The sequence below is a fragment of the Macaca mulatta genome, chromosome 8 (assembly GCF_049350105.2).
Source record: "Macaca mulatta isolate MMU2019108-1 chromosome 8, T2T-MMU8v2.0, whole genome shotgun sequence".
Classification (NCBI taxonomy): domain Eukaryota; kingdom Metazoa; phylum Chordata; class Mammalia; order Primates; family Cercopithecidae; genus Macaca; species Macaca mulatta.
The window spans coordinates 154,293,346-154,305,748 of NC_133413.1; the positions used below are offsets into that span (position 1 = coordinate 154,293,346).

General features: G+C 66.6%; 1 protein-coding gene across 26 annotated transcripts in view; it reads right to left on the reverse strand.

Moving 5' to 3' along the window:
* Positions 1 to 408: 408 nt before the first annotated feature.
* The window catches only part of PLEC (plectin), a 61,572-nt gene continuing 49,577 nt past the window's right edge, over positions 409 to 12,403 (reverse strand). For 24 of the 26 annotated variants that reach the window (XM_077944338.1, XM_077944337.1, XM_028853100.2 and 21 more), the window contains 4 exons: positions 12,255 to 12,359; positions 12,068 to 12,166; positions 7,794 to 11,174; positions 409 to 7,685 (listed from right to left, as the gene is read on the reverse strand). In XM_077944338.1, coding sequence (XP_077800464.1) covers positions 1,467 to 7,685; positions 7,794 to 11,174; positions 12,068 to 12,166; positions 12,255 to 12,359 — 9,804 coding nt within the window. In that variant the 3' untranslated portion in view covers positions 409 to 1,466. The remainder of the gene's footprint in view (positions 7,686 to 7,793; positions 11,175 to 12,067; positions 12,167 to 12,254; positions 12,360 to 12,403) is intronic. The other 2 variants (XM_077944350.1, XM_077944349.1) reach the window with 1 other exon arrangement.

Consider the following 12,403-nt stretch of genomic DNA (forward strand, 5'->3'; position numbering starts at 1 on the left):
CTGCCGGGCCAGCAGGAACCAACTGACCCGGGGCCATGTAGCACCCTCCCCAGAGGCCAGGCGGCCACAGCCAGTGACTGATATGGGAGCATGCTAGACCCCACCTCAGATGAGAAACAGCCCCTTATAGTGCAGGGGTGGGGCTGGGGGGCTGGTCAGCACCTGCCCAGCAGCAGGCCCCAGCAGGCCCAGCCTCAGTGTGGCCACCACCCTGCCCTACACTGCCCCCTCTGCCCAGGGTCTCTCAGCCGCCCTCCTGCTGGCACTTGGTCTCTGTTGCACATAGACGTCTGTCTCTGGCCAGCCATAGTGGCTGAGCTCAGAGCCTGGAGCCCGGGGCTGCAATGTCCACCCTGTCCCTGACACACACCTGACCCCAAGACAAAAACACAAAGCAGGAGGCACAGGAAGGTTGGAATTGCTTTTATTGGGGGCGGATGCCGCAAGGCCCCGCCCACGGTCAGGTTAGTGTTCTGCCCTTGCAGAGGCGCCAGCAGCCTGACACCTCCACCTGCCACCCGCCCAGGGTTAGTGGAACATGCAAAGCTCAGAAGGTGGAGGCAGGGGCGGTCGCTGCTGAGGCCAGGGCTGGGTGGAACAGGACGGTCAGCACAGAGCCTGGCCGGCGTCCCTGGGCCCAAAGAGGGCTGGGGCTCCCTGGGAGAGAGACGGGCAGGCAGCACCCCAGGGTGGGGTCCACAAGCTGAAGGGGCCCCTGGACCCACCAGGGCAGGTCTGCAGCTCCCAGCCATGCCAGCTGGAACGTACATCTCCCCACCGGGTCTGGGTCCTCAGGGCCTGGGGTTAGAGGCCGACAAGGAAGGCACTTACTAGGGGAACAGAGGCTGGAGGCTGATGCCGGAGGCCAGAGGTCTCAGGAGTGAGTGTGGGGGGTGAGCTGGAAAGCACAGATCAGACAGCACTGTGGGGGCTGGGCCCGAGGGCCTCATCTTCCCATGGGGAAGGGGCTTCTCTGGGTAGACTGGGAGAGAGGCCGACTGGGGCTCCCCATCCCCAGCAAGGCCTACCGTGCAGGCCAGTGCTAGAAACACCAGGGCAGAAACGCCAGCCCAGGGCTCCAGCCCTGAGAGGCTGAGGGCCCTCTACTGACGGGGCTGAGCCCAGCTGCCCTGTGCAGCTAGGACAGGCAGACGGGCAACCCTGGGGACAGGAGGGTGGGCTGGGGCCCAGCGTGGGACCCTCCAAGGCACCTGGCTGTGTGAGTGGCAGGTAGAGGGGAGTGGGGAGACCCGAGGGGGTGAGACGGCCAGCAGCTGGGCCAGCCCTGTCCCCCAAGATACAGGCTGTCTGGACAGCAGATATATATTAATATATTAGTCTGGTCTTTTTGGTTAAACTTTAGGCACCACTTGGGAGGAAGACACCTTTAAGCGTTGAAAACGACCCCAGTGCCTCGGTGGGAGCCGGGCTGGGCCGCATGCAGAGCGGGGTGGGCGCAGGCAGGCTCAGGCCACGGCGGACTCAGGGCCCCCCACGGAGGCCGAGGACCCTGAGGCGTAGCGGCGGCCGTAGCCCGAGGAGGAGTAGGAGGACGAAGAGAAGGTCATGGAGAAGCCAGAGCCAGTGGCGTCAAAGCTGCCGCGGCGGGAGCCGGCCCGGGAGCCAGTGCGGGAGCCGGTGCGGGAGCCGGCGGTGGAGCCGGAGCCGCTGACGCTGTAGGGGCTGTAGTAGCCCTTGCTGGACTGCGCGGCAGCCTCCAGCAGCCGCAGCCCTGTGCCCTCCTCCACCATGCTGCGGTCCAGCGCGTCCTTGTAGGAGATCTTGAGCTTGGTCTTAGGGCAGGTGAGGTACTTGGAGTAGGCGCCCACATCACGCAGCTTCTGTGCAGTGCGGGCATCCACCGTGCCACGCTGCAGGGCCTCATCCAAGGGCACGCGGCCCGGCGTGTCGGGCTCAATCAGGCCACCGGTCAGGTACTGCACCTCCAGGAAGCGCTGGCCGGCCTCGTAGTAGAGCCAGCCCTTCTTCAGGGCCTGGGCGGCCGACATCTTGGTCTTGGTGCGTGGGTCCTCAAAGCCGCAGAAGGCCTTCTGGGCCAGATTGATGCGGTCCACCATGATCTTGTCCACCAGGCCCTTGTTGACAGCGTCGGTGACAGGGAAGCGCTCACCGGTGCTGGGGTCGATGATGCCCCCGGTGCAGGCCTGTGCCTCCAGCAGTCGCTGCCCTGTGATGTTATCCACCAGGTTGCGGTGCATGGCCTCGGTGATGGACACCTTCTCCAGCGTCTCCGTGTCCAGGATGCCAGCCACGGGGCCCGTCTCCTCAGTGGGGTCTGACCAGGAGGCCAGCTGGGTCCTGGAGACGGCGGGGCTGATGGGGTAGGAGGAGGAGGATCCCACGGAGGAGGAACGGGACCGGAAGCCGCTGGCATTGCCCGAGAGCATGTCGGCGAACTCGGTGATGGAGAGCGTGCCGGCGCGGTACTGGTCCAGTGCCGAGCGGTCGATGAGGTTCTTGGCGATGGCGTCGTCAATGTCGTATTGGCGGCCGGAGCGGCGGTCGATGATCATGGACTTAACTACGCCGTCCGAGGAGGAGATGGTGATCTCCTCCCACTCGCACTCCTGCTCGGACAGCTCCAGGTACGTCTGGTGGTCAATGAGGCCCTTGCGGTAGGCCTCGTACACGGACATCTCCTTGCCCGTCTCGGGGTCCACGATGACCACTCGGCGCTTGCGCACGGAGGACTTGGAGGACGTCTTCCGCTCCCGCTTCTTCTCCTTCAGCGGCAGGAGGCACAGGCCCGTCTGGGGGTCGGTGATACAACGCTCCATCAGCTGCAGGTAGGTGAGGTTCTCCTCCGTGTTGGGGTCAAAGAAGCCCTTGGTGTCATCCGAGGGGTCGGTCAGGATCTCGTTCATCTCCTCGTCGAAGAGGCCACGCTTGTAGGCCACCTCCACGGGCAGCCGGTGGCTCTCCTCGGGGTCGATGATGCCACCCGTGGCGATCTGGGCCTCCAGCAGGCGGATGCCGTGGTCCTTCAGGATCAGGCCCTTCTTCATGGCCTGGAAGAGGGAGATGAGCTTCCCAGAGTAAGGGTCCTTGTACCCGGTGACGGCTCGCTCGGCCGACAGCAGCTTGTCCTTGAACTCGGGGCCCACGATGCCCATACGCACAGCCTCCTCCACCGTCAGCTTCAGTCCCTTGATGGGGTCGATGACGTACCCGGTGGCCGCCTGTGCCTCTAGAAGCTCAAAGGCCGTGCCGGGGCGGATGATGCCCTTCTTCATGGCCTGGTACACCGAGAGCCGTTCCTTGGTGGCGTCCACGAAGACGCCGGCGATGCAGCTGGTGCCTTCCAGGAACTTCTGTAAGTTCTTGGTGACCTCCTCGATGGAGGTCAGGCCCTCCCGCAGCTGCAGCGCCGTGGCCTCGTCCATGACCTGCGAGCGCACCAGCTCCTCCACGGTGATCTGCTTCCGCAGGCCACGGAAGGTCAGCTTGCGAGCGTCCGACAGCGGCAGGAGCAGCTGGCCGGTGCCATCGTCACGGCGACACCGTCTGAGCAGCTGTGTGTAGCTGAGGCGCTCGTCGGTGGACGGGTCCACGTAGCTGCGCACCTCGCTGGGCTCGGAGAGCTGGTCGTGCGTGTCCTTGTTGAGGTAGCCGCGCTGGTAAGCCACCTCCAGTGGAAGGTGGAAGCCCAGGCGGGGGTCCACGATGCCGCCGGTGGCCAGCTGGGCATCCAGCAGCCGCAGGGCCTCCTCAGTAGGGATCAGCTCCTTCTTCATGGCCTGGAAGAGTGAGATGGTCTGCTCAGTGTAGGGGTCGCGGTAGCCGGTGACCGCCCGCTCAGCCGAGAGCAGGCGGTCGTGCAGCTCAGGCCCCACCAGGCCCTTCCGCACAGCCTCATCCACAGTCAGCCGCTGCCCCTTCACTGGATCCAGCAGGAAGCCCGTGGCTGCCTGTGCCTCCAGCAGCAGGCGGGCCACCTCGGCACTCAGCAGCCCTTTCTTGAGGGCCTGGTAGATGCTCAGTGTCTGCCTGGAGCCGGGCAAGTAGACGCCGGCCACGCAGCCCGTGCCATAGAGGTAGCGCCAGGCGGACTCCGCCTCGAGGGCCTCACGGAGGCTCCTGGTGCCCTCCCGGAGCAGGTTGTAGGTCTCGAGGGAGATGATCCGAGCCTCGTAGAGGTCCTCAGCCGTGAGGCGGCGGCGCACGTAGTCGTAGGAGGCCAGACCCTGCTGGCGGATGATCTCCGTCTTCTCAATGATCTCAATGATGATGATGATCATGCGTTCCTTGGTCACCCGGCCGGCCTGAAAGTCAGCCATCAGCTGGGCCCGCTGCTCCTCGGGGATCAGGTCCGACTGCATCACCTCCCACAGGGACATGGTGGAGCCGCCGTGGCTGCCGCCGCCAGGAATGTCAATCTGCGTCTCTTCAAATGCCCTTCGTGTCTCCTCCTCAGTGTACACCTGTGTGGTCTCCACCACCTCAGCCTTCTCCGCCCCTTTCAATGGCAAGAGGCGCAGGCCCGTCTCAGGGTCCTCCACGCAGCGCTCCAGCAGCTGCCTATATGTGAGGTTCTCGTGCGTGTTGGGGTCAAAGAAGCCCTTGGTGTCGTCGCTGGGGTCCGCCAAGACGCGGTTCATCTCCTCGTTGAAGTAGCCACGCTGGTAGGCCACGTCCACGGGCACGCGGTGGCTGTGCACGGGGTCGATGATGCCACCCGTGGCGATCTGGGCCTCCAGCAGGCGGATGCCATGCTGCCGGAGGACCAGGCCCTTCTGCATGGCCTGGAAGAGGGAGATGGTACTGCCTGAGTAGGGGTCTCTGTAGCCGGTGACAGCCTTCTCGGCCGACAGCAGCTGCTCATGAAGCTCGGGGCCCACCACGCCTGCCTTCACGGCCTCGTGGACATACAGGCGCTGGTTCCGCACGGGGTCCACCAGGAAGCCAGTGGCCGCCTGCGCCTCCAGCAGGAGCGCAGCGGTGCTGGGTCTCAGCAGGCCCCGGCGCATGGCCTCGTAGATGGACACCTTCTCCTTGGTGTCCTCCAGGTAGATGCCAGCGAGGCAGCCACTGCCCTGCAGCAGCGTCCGCACGGAGTCCAGCTCCGAAAGGTCCTTGACCGTCGTCTTGCCGTCCTTGAGCTGCTCAAACTGGGCTCTGCTGAGGACCCTGGAAGCCAGGAGCTCACTGGCTGGCACAGGGGCACGGAGGCCGCTGAAGGACAGCCTCTCCTGCCGCAGGGTCTCCACCTCCTCCACGATGGTGATGAGGATCTTGATGACCTTCTCCACGGTGACCTTGCCGGTGCGGAATTGACGCAGCAGCTCCTGCCGCTGCTCTGCGGTGAAGTACTCAGAGCTGATGAGCTCCCACACTGTCACCGTCCTGCCCTTGAAGCCACCCACGGGGACGTCAACCGGGGTCTTCTCGAAGGTCTCACGGGCCTGCAGCTCTGAGTAGAGCTCCTCCTGCCGGGCCCGAGCAGCCTTCTCTGAGAGCGGCAGCAGGCTCAGCCCAGTCAGCTGGTCGGGCCGGCACCGCTGCTGGAGCTCGCTGTAGGTGACCGGCTCCCCTGTGCTGGGGTCACAGTAGGCCTTGGCGTCAGCCCTTGGTGCTGACAGGGCCCTGCTGGTCTCCTCGTCCAGGAAGCCTCGGGCGCAGGCAACATCCAGGGGCACGCGGTGGCTCTTGCTGGGGTCCACGACACCGCCCGTGGACAACTGGGCGTCCAACAGGCGCAGGCCCTGCTCCCGGGGAATGAGGCCCTTCTTCAGGGCCTGGAACAGCGAGACACTCTGCCCCGTGTAGGGGTCCCTGTATCCCGTCACAGCCTTCTCGGCTGACAGCAGCTTCTCATGAAACTCGGGGCCCACCAGGCCGGCGCGCACTGCCTCGTCCACGGTCAGCCGGGCGCTGGTGGAGGGGTCGATGATGTGCCCGGTGCCAGCCTGGGCTTCCAACAGGGCCACAGCCACGTCGGACGGCAGCAGGTCTTTCTTCAGGGCGTCGTAGACGCTCAGCTTCTGCCCTGCCTCCTCCAGCCACACGCCTGCGATGACGTTGGCACCCCGGAGGGCCCGCCGCACAGCGTCCACCTCGGCCACCTCTCGCACAGAGCGCTCACCTTGTTGCAGCTGGTGGTAGAGCTCGCGGTCGATGACCCTGCTCTCCAGCAGCTCGGCGGCTGGCACCAGGCTGCGCAGGCCCTCGAAGCAGAGCTGGCCCTTCTGCTCCTGCTCCTCCACCACCGTGATGATGATCTTGATGATCTTCTCCACCGTGATCCGGCCCGTGCGGAACTGCCGCAGCAGGTCCCGCCGCTGCTCCGCTGTGAAGTATTCCGAGTTGATGATTTCCCAGATGGTCACCGTCTTGCCCTGGAACTTGCCGAACGGCGCGGACACAGTGGCCTTCTCAAAGACGTCCCGGGCCTCGGAGTCGGTGTAGACCAGCTCCCTGCCCTTGGCCGCCTTATCCGTGAGCGGCAGAAGGCGCAGGCCCGTCTCGGGGTCCTCCACGCAGCGCTCCAGCAGCTGCAGGTAGGTGAGGTTCTCGTGCGTGTTGGGGTCGAAGAAGCCCTTGGTGTCGTCGCTGGGGTCCGCCAGGACGCGGTTCATCTCCTCGTCGAAGTAGCCGCGCCGGTAGGCCACGTCCACGGGCACGCGGTGGCTGTGCACGGGGTCGATGACGCCACCCGTGGCGATCTGGGCCTCCAGCAGGCGGATGCCGTGCTCCCGGACGATGAGGCCCTTCTGCATGGCTTGGAAGAGGGAGATCTGCTGCCCGGTGTAGGGGTCCTTGTAGCCAGTGACGGCGCGCTCGGCCGACAGCAGCTTGTGGTGCAGCTCAGGGCCCACCACGCCCTCCTTCACAGCCTCATTGACAGTCAGCCGTCGGTTCCGCACCGGGTCCAGCAGGAAGCCTGAGGCTGCCTGAGCCTCCAGCAGGATGAGGGCCGTGCCAGGGCTCAGCAGCTGCCTCTGCAGGGCAGTGTAAACACTCAGCTTCTCATTGGTGGGCTTCAGCAACAGCCCTGCGATACTGCTGTGGCCCTGCAGGTAGTGGCGTACATCTTCCCGCCGCGCAAGCTCGTCCACTGTGGTGTGGCCCTGTGCCAGCCGCTGTAGCTCCTCCGCACTCAGGATGCCGGCCTCCTGCAGCCTCTGGGCTGGCACCTTCTGCCGCAGGCCATCGAAGCTGTGCTCCGGCTCTGTCTCTGTCGCGGGGCCATCAAGTGCATCCCGGCCGTTGGGCAGGGTCTTTGTGGCGGCCACCTGAGAGGCAGTGACCTCCTCTGAGTGCGCAAGTGCGGCCCGGTGCTCCTCCTCCAGGCGCTGCAGCTGCTCACGCAGCCTCTGGTTCTCCTCAGCCAGCAGCTCCTCCTGCTGCCGCCGCTGCCGCTCCAGCTGCTGCAGCTCCTCCTGCTTGCGCCGCACGCCCTCCTCGGCCTCATGCTGCCGCCGCCGGGCCTCCTCCATGCTGGCCACCAGCCGCTGCCGTTCCTGCTCCATCTGTTGCTGCTGCCGCTGCTGCTCCTCACGCAGCTGCTGTGCCTTGGCCACCTCGTCCTGGAAGAGCTGCTCCAGCTTGGCCTTCTCCTGCTCGATGAAGCGCTCCCTCTGTAGCAGGCTGTCCTTCTCAGAGAGGAAGCTCTGCTGCAGGGCCTGCGTCTCCTGCAGCAGTTGTTCCTGCTGCACCGTCTGCATCTGCAGAAGAAGAGGGTGTGATCAGGGACCGCCAGCCTGGGAGCACCCACCACCCACCGAAGCAGATCCCCAGGCCCACCCGCCTGTCGCATGGAGAGGGGGTGGTACCTCCTCAGACTTGAGCTGCAGCAGTTTGGCCTCCTGTTGGAGCTTCTCCTTCTCACGCTCCAGCTCAGCAATGGCCTCCCGCAGGCGCTCAGCATCGTGGTCACTCTGCTGTCGCTGGATCTCCAGTGTCTGCACCAGCGTCACCTTCTCCTGCGTAGCAAGCTCTGTGCGGTGCAGCTTCTCACCGATCTCCTCCGCCTGCTTCCGGAAGCGCTGGGCATCCTCCTCAGCGCGGGCCTGGGCGCGGCTCATCTCAGCCATACGCAGCTTGAGGCGCTCAGCCTCAGCACTCATCTCCAGCTGCCGCTGCCGCTCGGCCTCCAGTGTCCGCTGGAAGCCCTGCGTCTCCTCCGCCAGCTGCTGCGCCATCTGCTCCTTGTCCTCCTGCAGCCGCCGAGCCTGCTCCTGTGCAAGCTCCTTTTGCTGCTGCAGCAGCTCTGCCTCAGCCTTGAGCCGCGTAGCCTCCTGCACTGCCTGCATCTTCTCCTTGAGCATCTTCTCTGCCAAGGCTCGCTGCTGTGCCAGGTCCTCCTCTGCCAGCTGCCGCAGTCGCGCAGCCTCCTGAGCTGCCACGCTCAGCCGCGCGGCCTCCTCCGCCACCTGCTTCATCTTCTCAGCCTCCTCCTGCAGGAAGCGCTGCGTATTGTCCTTGTCGCGCAAGATGAGTGCACGGTTCTCAGCCTCGATGCGTGCCTTGAGCTTGCTCAGCTCCTCCATTTGCACGCGCACTGAGAAGAGCTCCTCCTCCACCTGGCTACGCTGGCGTGCGGCCTCTGTTGCCTCCGCCTTCAGCCGCTGCAGCTCCTCGTCCAGCAGGTTCTTCTGGTGGTCGGTCTCCTCCAGCTGCAGCCGCAGTGTGGTCAACTCCTGCTCCACCTGCGCCTTCTGCCGCAGCGTCTGTTCCGCGAACTTCTTATGCTTCTCCATCTCTGCATCAGCTGCCTGCTTCTGCCGCAGGGCCGCCTGCTCCGCCTGTGCCCGTCGTGCTGCCTCTTGTTCGGCTTCCTTGCGCAGCTTCTCTGCAGCCGCCTGCGCCTGAGCCCGGGCCTGTGCCTGCTCCTCTGCCGACTGCTTCAGCCGCTCGGCCTCTTCCACCTGCCGCCGGGACTGTGCCGCCTCACGCTCCGCCTGCACCCGGGCCTCCTCCGCCTCCTCAGCCGCCCGCCGGGCAGCCTCTGCCTCGCTGCGTAGCCGGTCCAGCACGCTCTGCTCCTGCTGCAGCGTCTGCTGCAGCTCCTGCTCCTTCTGCTGCACCGCGAAGGCGTGCGCCTTCTCTTCTGCCTGCAGCCGCTTCTGGGCAGCCTCCTGGGCCAGCTGCAGCTGCCGCGCCGACTCCTGCTCTGCTCGCTCCCGCAGCCGCCGCGCCTCCTCCACCTTGGCTTTCAGTCGCTCAACTTCCTCCAACGCCGCCTTCCGCTGCCGTGCGGCCTCTTCCTCGGCCGCCAGGCTCTTCTGCACGCGCTCCTCAGCCTCACGGCGCCGCTGCTCCTCCTCTGCCGCCAGCTGCCGCTGCCTGGCAGCCTCCAGCTCGGCCTGCTCCTTGCTGCGCAGTGTGTCCTCCGCATTGCTGCGGATACGCCCCAGCTCCAGCTCCAGCTCCGCCTTGCCAGCGGCCGCCTTCTCGAAGCTCGCCTTCAGCGCCAGGATCTCCTCCTCCACCTGCCGCCGCTGCCGCAGCGTGTCCTCCACCAGCCCCTTCTGCCGCTCCAGCTCGCTGTCCGACGCCTTGCGCAGCTGGGCCAGGCGCTCCTCAATATCAGCCTTGTGTTGCGCCGCCTGCTCCTCCAGCCGCCGCCGCTGGAAGGCCTCGTCCTCCGCCAGCCGCCGCAGGCGCTCATTCTCTGCCTCCTTCTCCTTGAGCGCGATCTCTGCCTCCGTCTTGAGCCGCGTGGCCTCGCTGATGGCGGCCAGCTTCTCCGCGAGCACCCGCTCCGCCTCGGCCCGCTGCCGTGCTGCGTCTTCCTCGGCCAGCTGCCGCTGCCGCTTGGCCTCTTCCGCCAGGGCACGCAGGCGGGCGGCCTCCTCGGCCAGCTCGCGGAACCGGCCGGCCTCGGCCTCCAGCCTCTGCTTGGACTTCTCGCTGGTGGAACGTGACTCCTCCTCGGCCCTCGCCTTGCTGGCCAGCAGCACCTCCATTTCGGCCCGCACCTTGGCCAGCTCGGCTTCCAGCTCCTGGCGTTTCTGCGTGGCCGCCGCCGCCTCACGCTGTAGCCGGGCCAGCTCCTCCTCCAGCAGCTGCCGCTGCTGCTCCCCCTGCTCCGTCTCGGCCCGCAGCCGGATCAACTCCTGCTCCGCGGCCAGGCGCTGCTGCGCGGTGCCTTCCGCCAGCTGCCGCTGCTTCTCCAGCTCTTGTTCAGCCAGCTCCCGCTGCCGCACGGCCTGCTCCTCCGCCTTGCCGCGCCGCCGTGCCTCACGCTCCGCCTCCTCCTTCTGCTTCTCGGCCTCAGCCTGTGCCAGGCTCTTCTGCTGCGCCACCTCCTCCGCCTGCAGCCGCAGCCGTAGCGCCTCATTGGCCTTGAGCTGCCAGCGCTCCAGCTCCCGCTCCGCCTCCTCACGCGCGCGCTCGGCCTCGGCCTGCTGCTGTGCCCGCCGCTCAGCCTCCTCCCGCAGCTGCGCCACCGCCACGTGTTCCTCCTGCAGGGAGCGCTCCAGCTGTGCCGTCTTCTCCGCGAAAGAGGCACGTTTGCTCTGCAGCTCCACCTCTGCGCTGCGCTGAGCCGTCTCCAGGGCCACCTGTACCTGCCGTGCCCGCTCCACCTCGGCCTGCCGCAGCCGCCGCTCCGCCTCCTCCGCCTGCAGCCGCAGTTCCTCCAGGGCCTGCAGGGCCCGCTGCTTCTCGCGCGCTGCCTCGGCCTCGGCCTTCACGCGCAGGGCCAGCTCCGCCTCCGCTTGCCGCTTACGCTGGCTCTCGTCCTGCACCTGCCTCCGCAAGCGCTCGGCCTCCTCCTGTGCCTGCCGCTTTTGTGCCTCCGCCTCCTCCGCCCGTGCACGCAGGGCCTGCAGCTCCCCCTCGGCCCCACCACGCTGGCGCTCAGTGGCCTCCAGCTGCAGGCGTACCACGCGGATCTCCTCCTCAATGCGCAGCCGGCTGCGCTCCGCTGCCTCTGCCTGCCGGGCCTTGGCCTGGATCTCTGCCTCCGAGCTCTGCCGCAGCTGCTGCAGCTCCTCCTGGATGCTGCGCTTCTGCTGCTGCGCATCCACTGCCGCCTCCTCCCGCCGCACCACCTCCTCCTGCATGCGCTGCTGCAGCTCCTTCGCCTCCCGCTCCGCCTGTGCCTTTGCCTGGGCGTGCGCCTCGGCCAGCTGCCGCTGCTTCTCCAGCGCAGCCTCCACCTCGGCCAGCCGCTCGCGCTCCTCTGCCCGCTGCTGCTCAGCCAGCCTCTGCGGCCACAGCAGAGAGAAGAAGAGAAGCAGAGAGAGTGTGAACACGGGCAGGCACCAGCGCTCACAGGGCACGCACCAGCACAGTTCACTAAGACAGCGCGGAGCAGGGGTCGGGGAAGACAGAGGCCCCAGCCCGGCGGAGGAGACAGCGTGCACCCGCCCAGGGCACTCGGGCAGCGATCGCAGCCGGCCCCACTGTGCTCACCAGCCTGGGGAAGGAGGCCCAGGCGTCCTCCCCTCTTCCCGCAGACAGGCGATGGAGACAGACGGACGGGGAGAGAGAGAGCAAAGCACGAGCTCGGAACCTGCGAGCCACGCCCAGCACGCAGCCCTGCCTGAGCTCTGCTGGACACCAGGGGCCTGGCTCCCACCACTGGACCCCTCTCCCCAACCAGGGTGGGAAGCCTGGGTGGGGCGAGGTGAGGCGAGGCGGCCAGCGTGGAGACAGCAGGGCAGACCCGAGCCAGCTCGGAAGAGGATTCAGGGCCACGCAGAAAGGAGAAGCTGACAGGTGGGTGCCTTGGAAGACCCCTCCCTAGCCCCACAACCCAACACCCCCGACTTCTGGCAGCAAAGGGTTGAGCGGAGAGGCCAACGCAGAACGCCAAGGTAGAGCACACAGGAGGCTGCAGAGAGGACTGCAGAGGGGACGCTCACGAGGGAGGAGAGGCGGCGCCAGCCACTGTGGGGGAGCAGTGTAGCCGCGCCAGGCCAGGGGGCAGGCCACAGGTGGGGCAGGCTGAGCTGGGGGCAGAGGGTGCTGGCAGCGCCAGCGGGGAGAGTGGGGAGGGCCATGAGAAGTGGCCTCAGGCAGCTCCTCTGGCTGTGCGTGGGCCGCAACAGGTGGTGAGATAGACCCCTCCGCCCAGCCTCTGCCCAGTGGGCTGTACCTCCTCCTCCTCCATGCGACGCAGAGTCTCGCTGATGAACTTGATGTACTGGCTCGTGAGTGTGGTCAGCTCACTGTAGCGCGTACGCAGGTCCACATACTGTGGGATACAGCCAGGGTTAGCCCTGCAAGAGCCACAACTCGAGGCCCGCCAGCTCTCCGTCCGGCTAGGCTCAGCCCCGCCCTACCTCCTGGATGACACTCTCTGATCCGGACTGGACCTTGGGCTTCTTGGCCGGGGAGGCCACCGGCTCAAGCTGCGCCTTGTATGTGACCAGCTGGAGTTCATAGTCCTGTGGGAATGCACTGTGGTCAGCCACCAGCTCTGCCCTCTGGT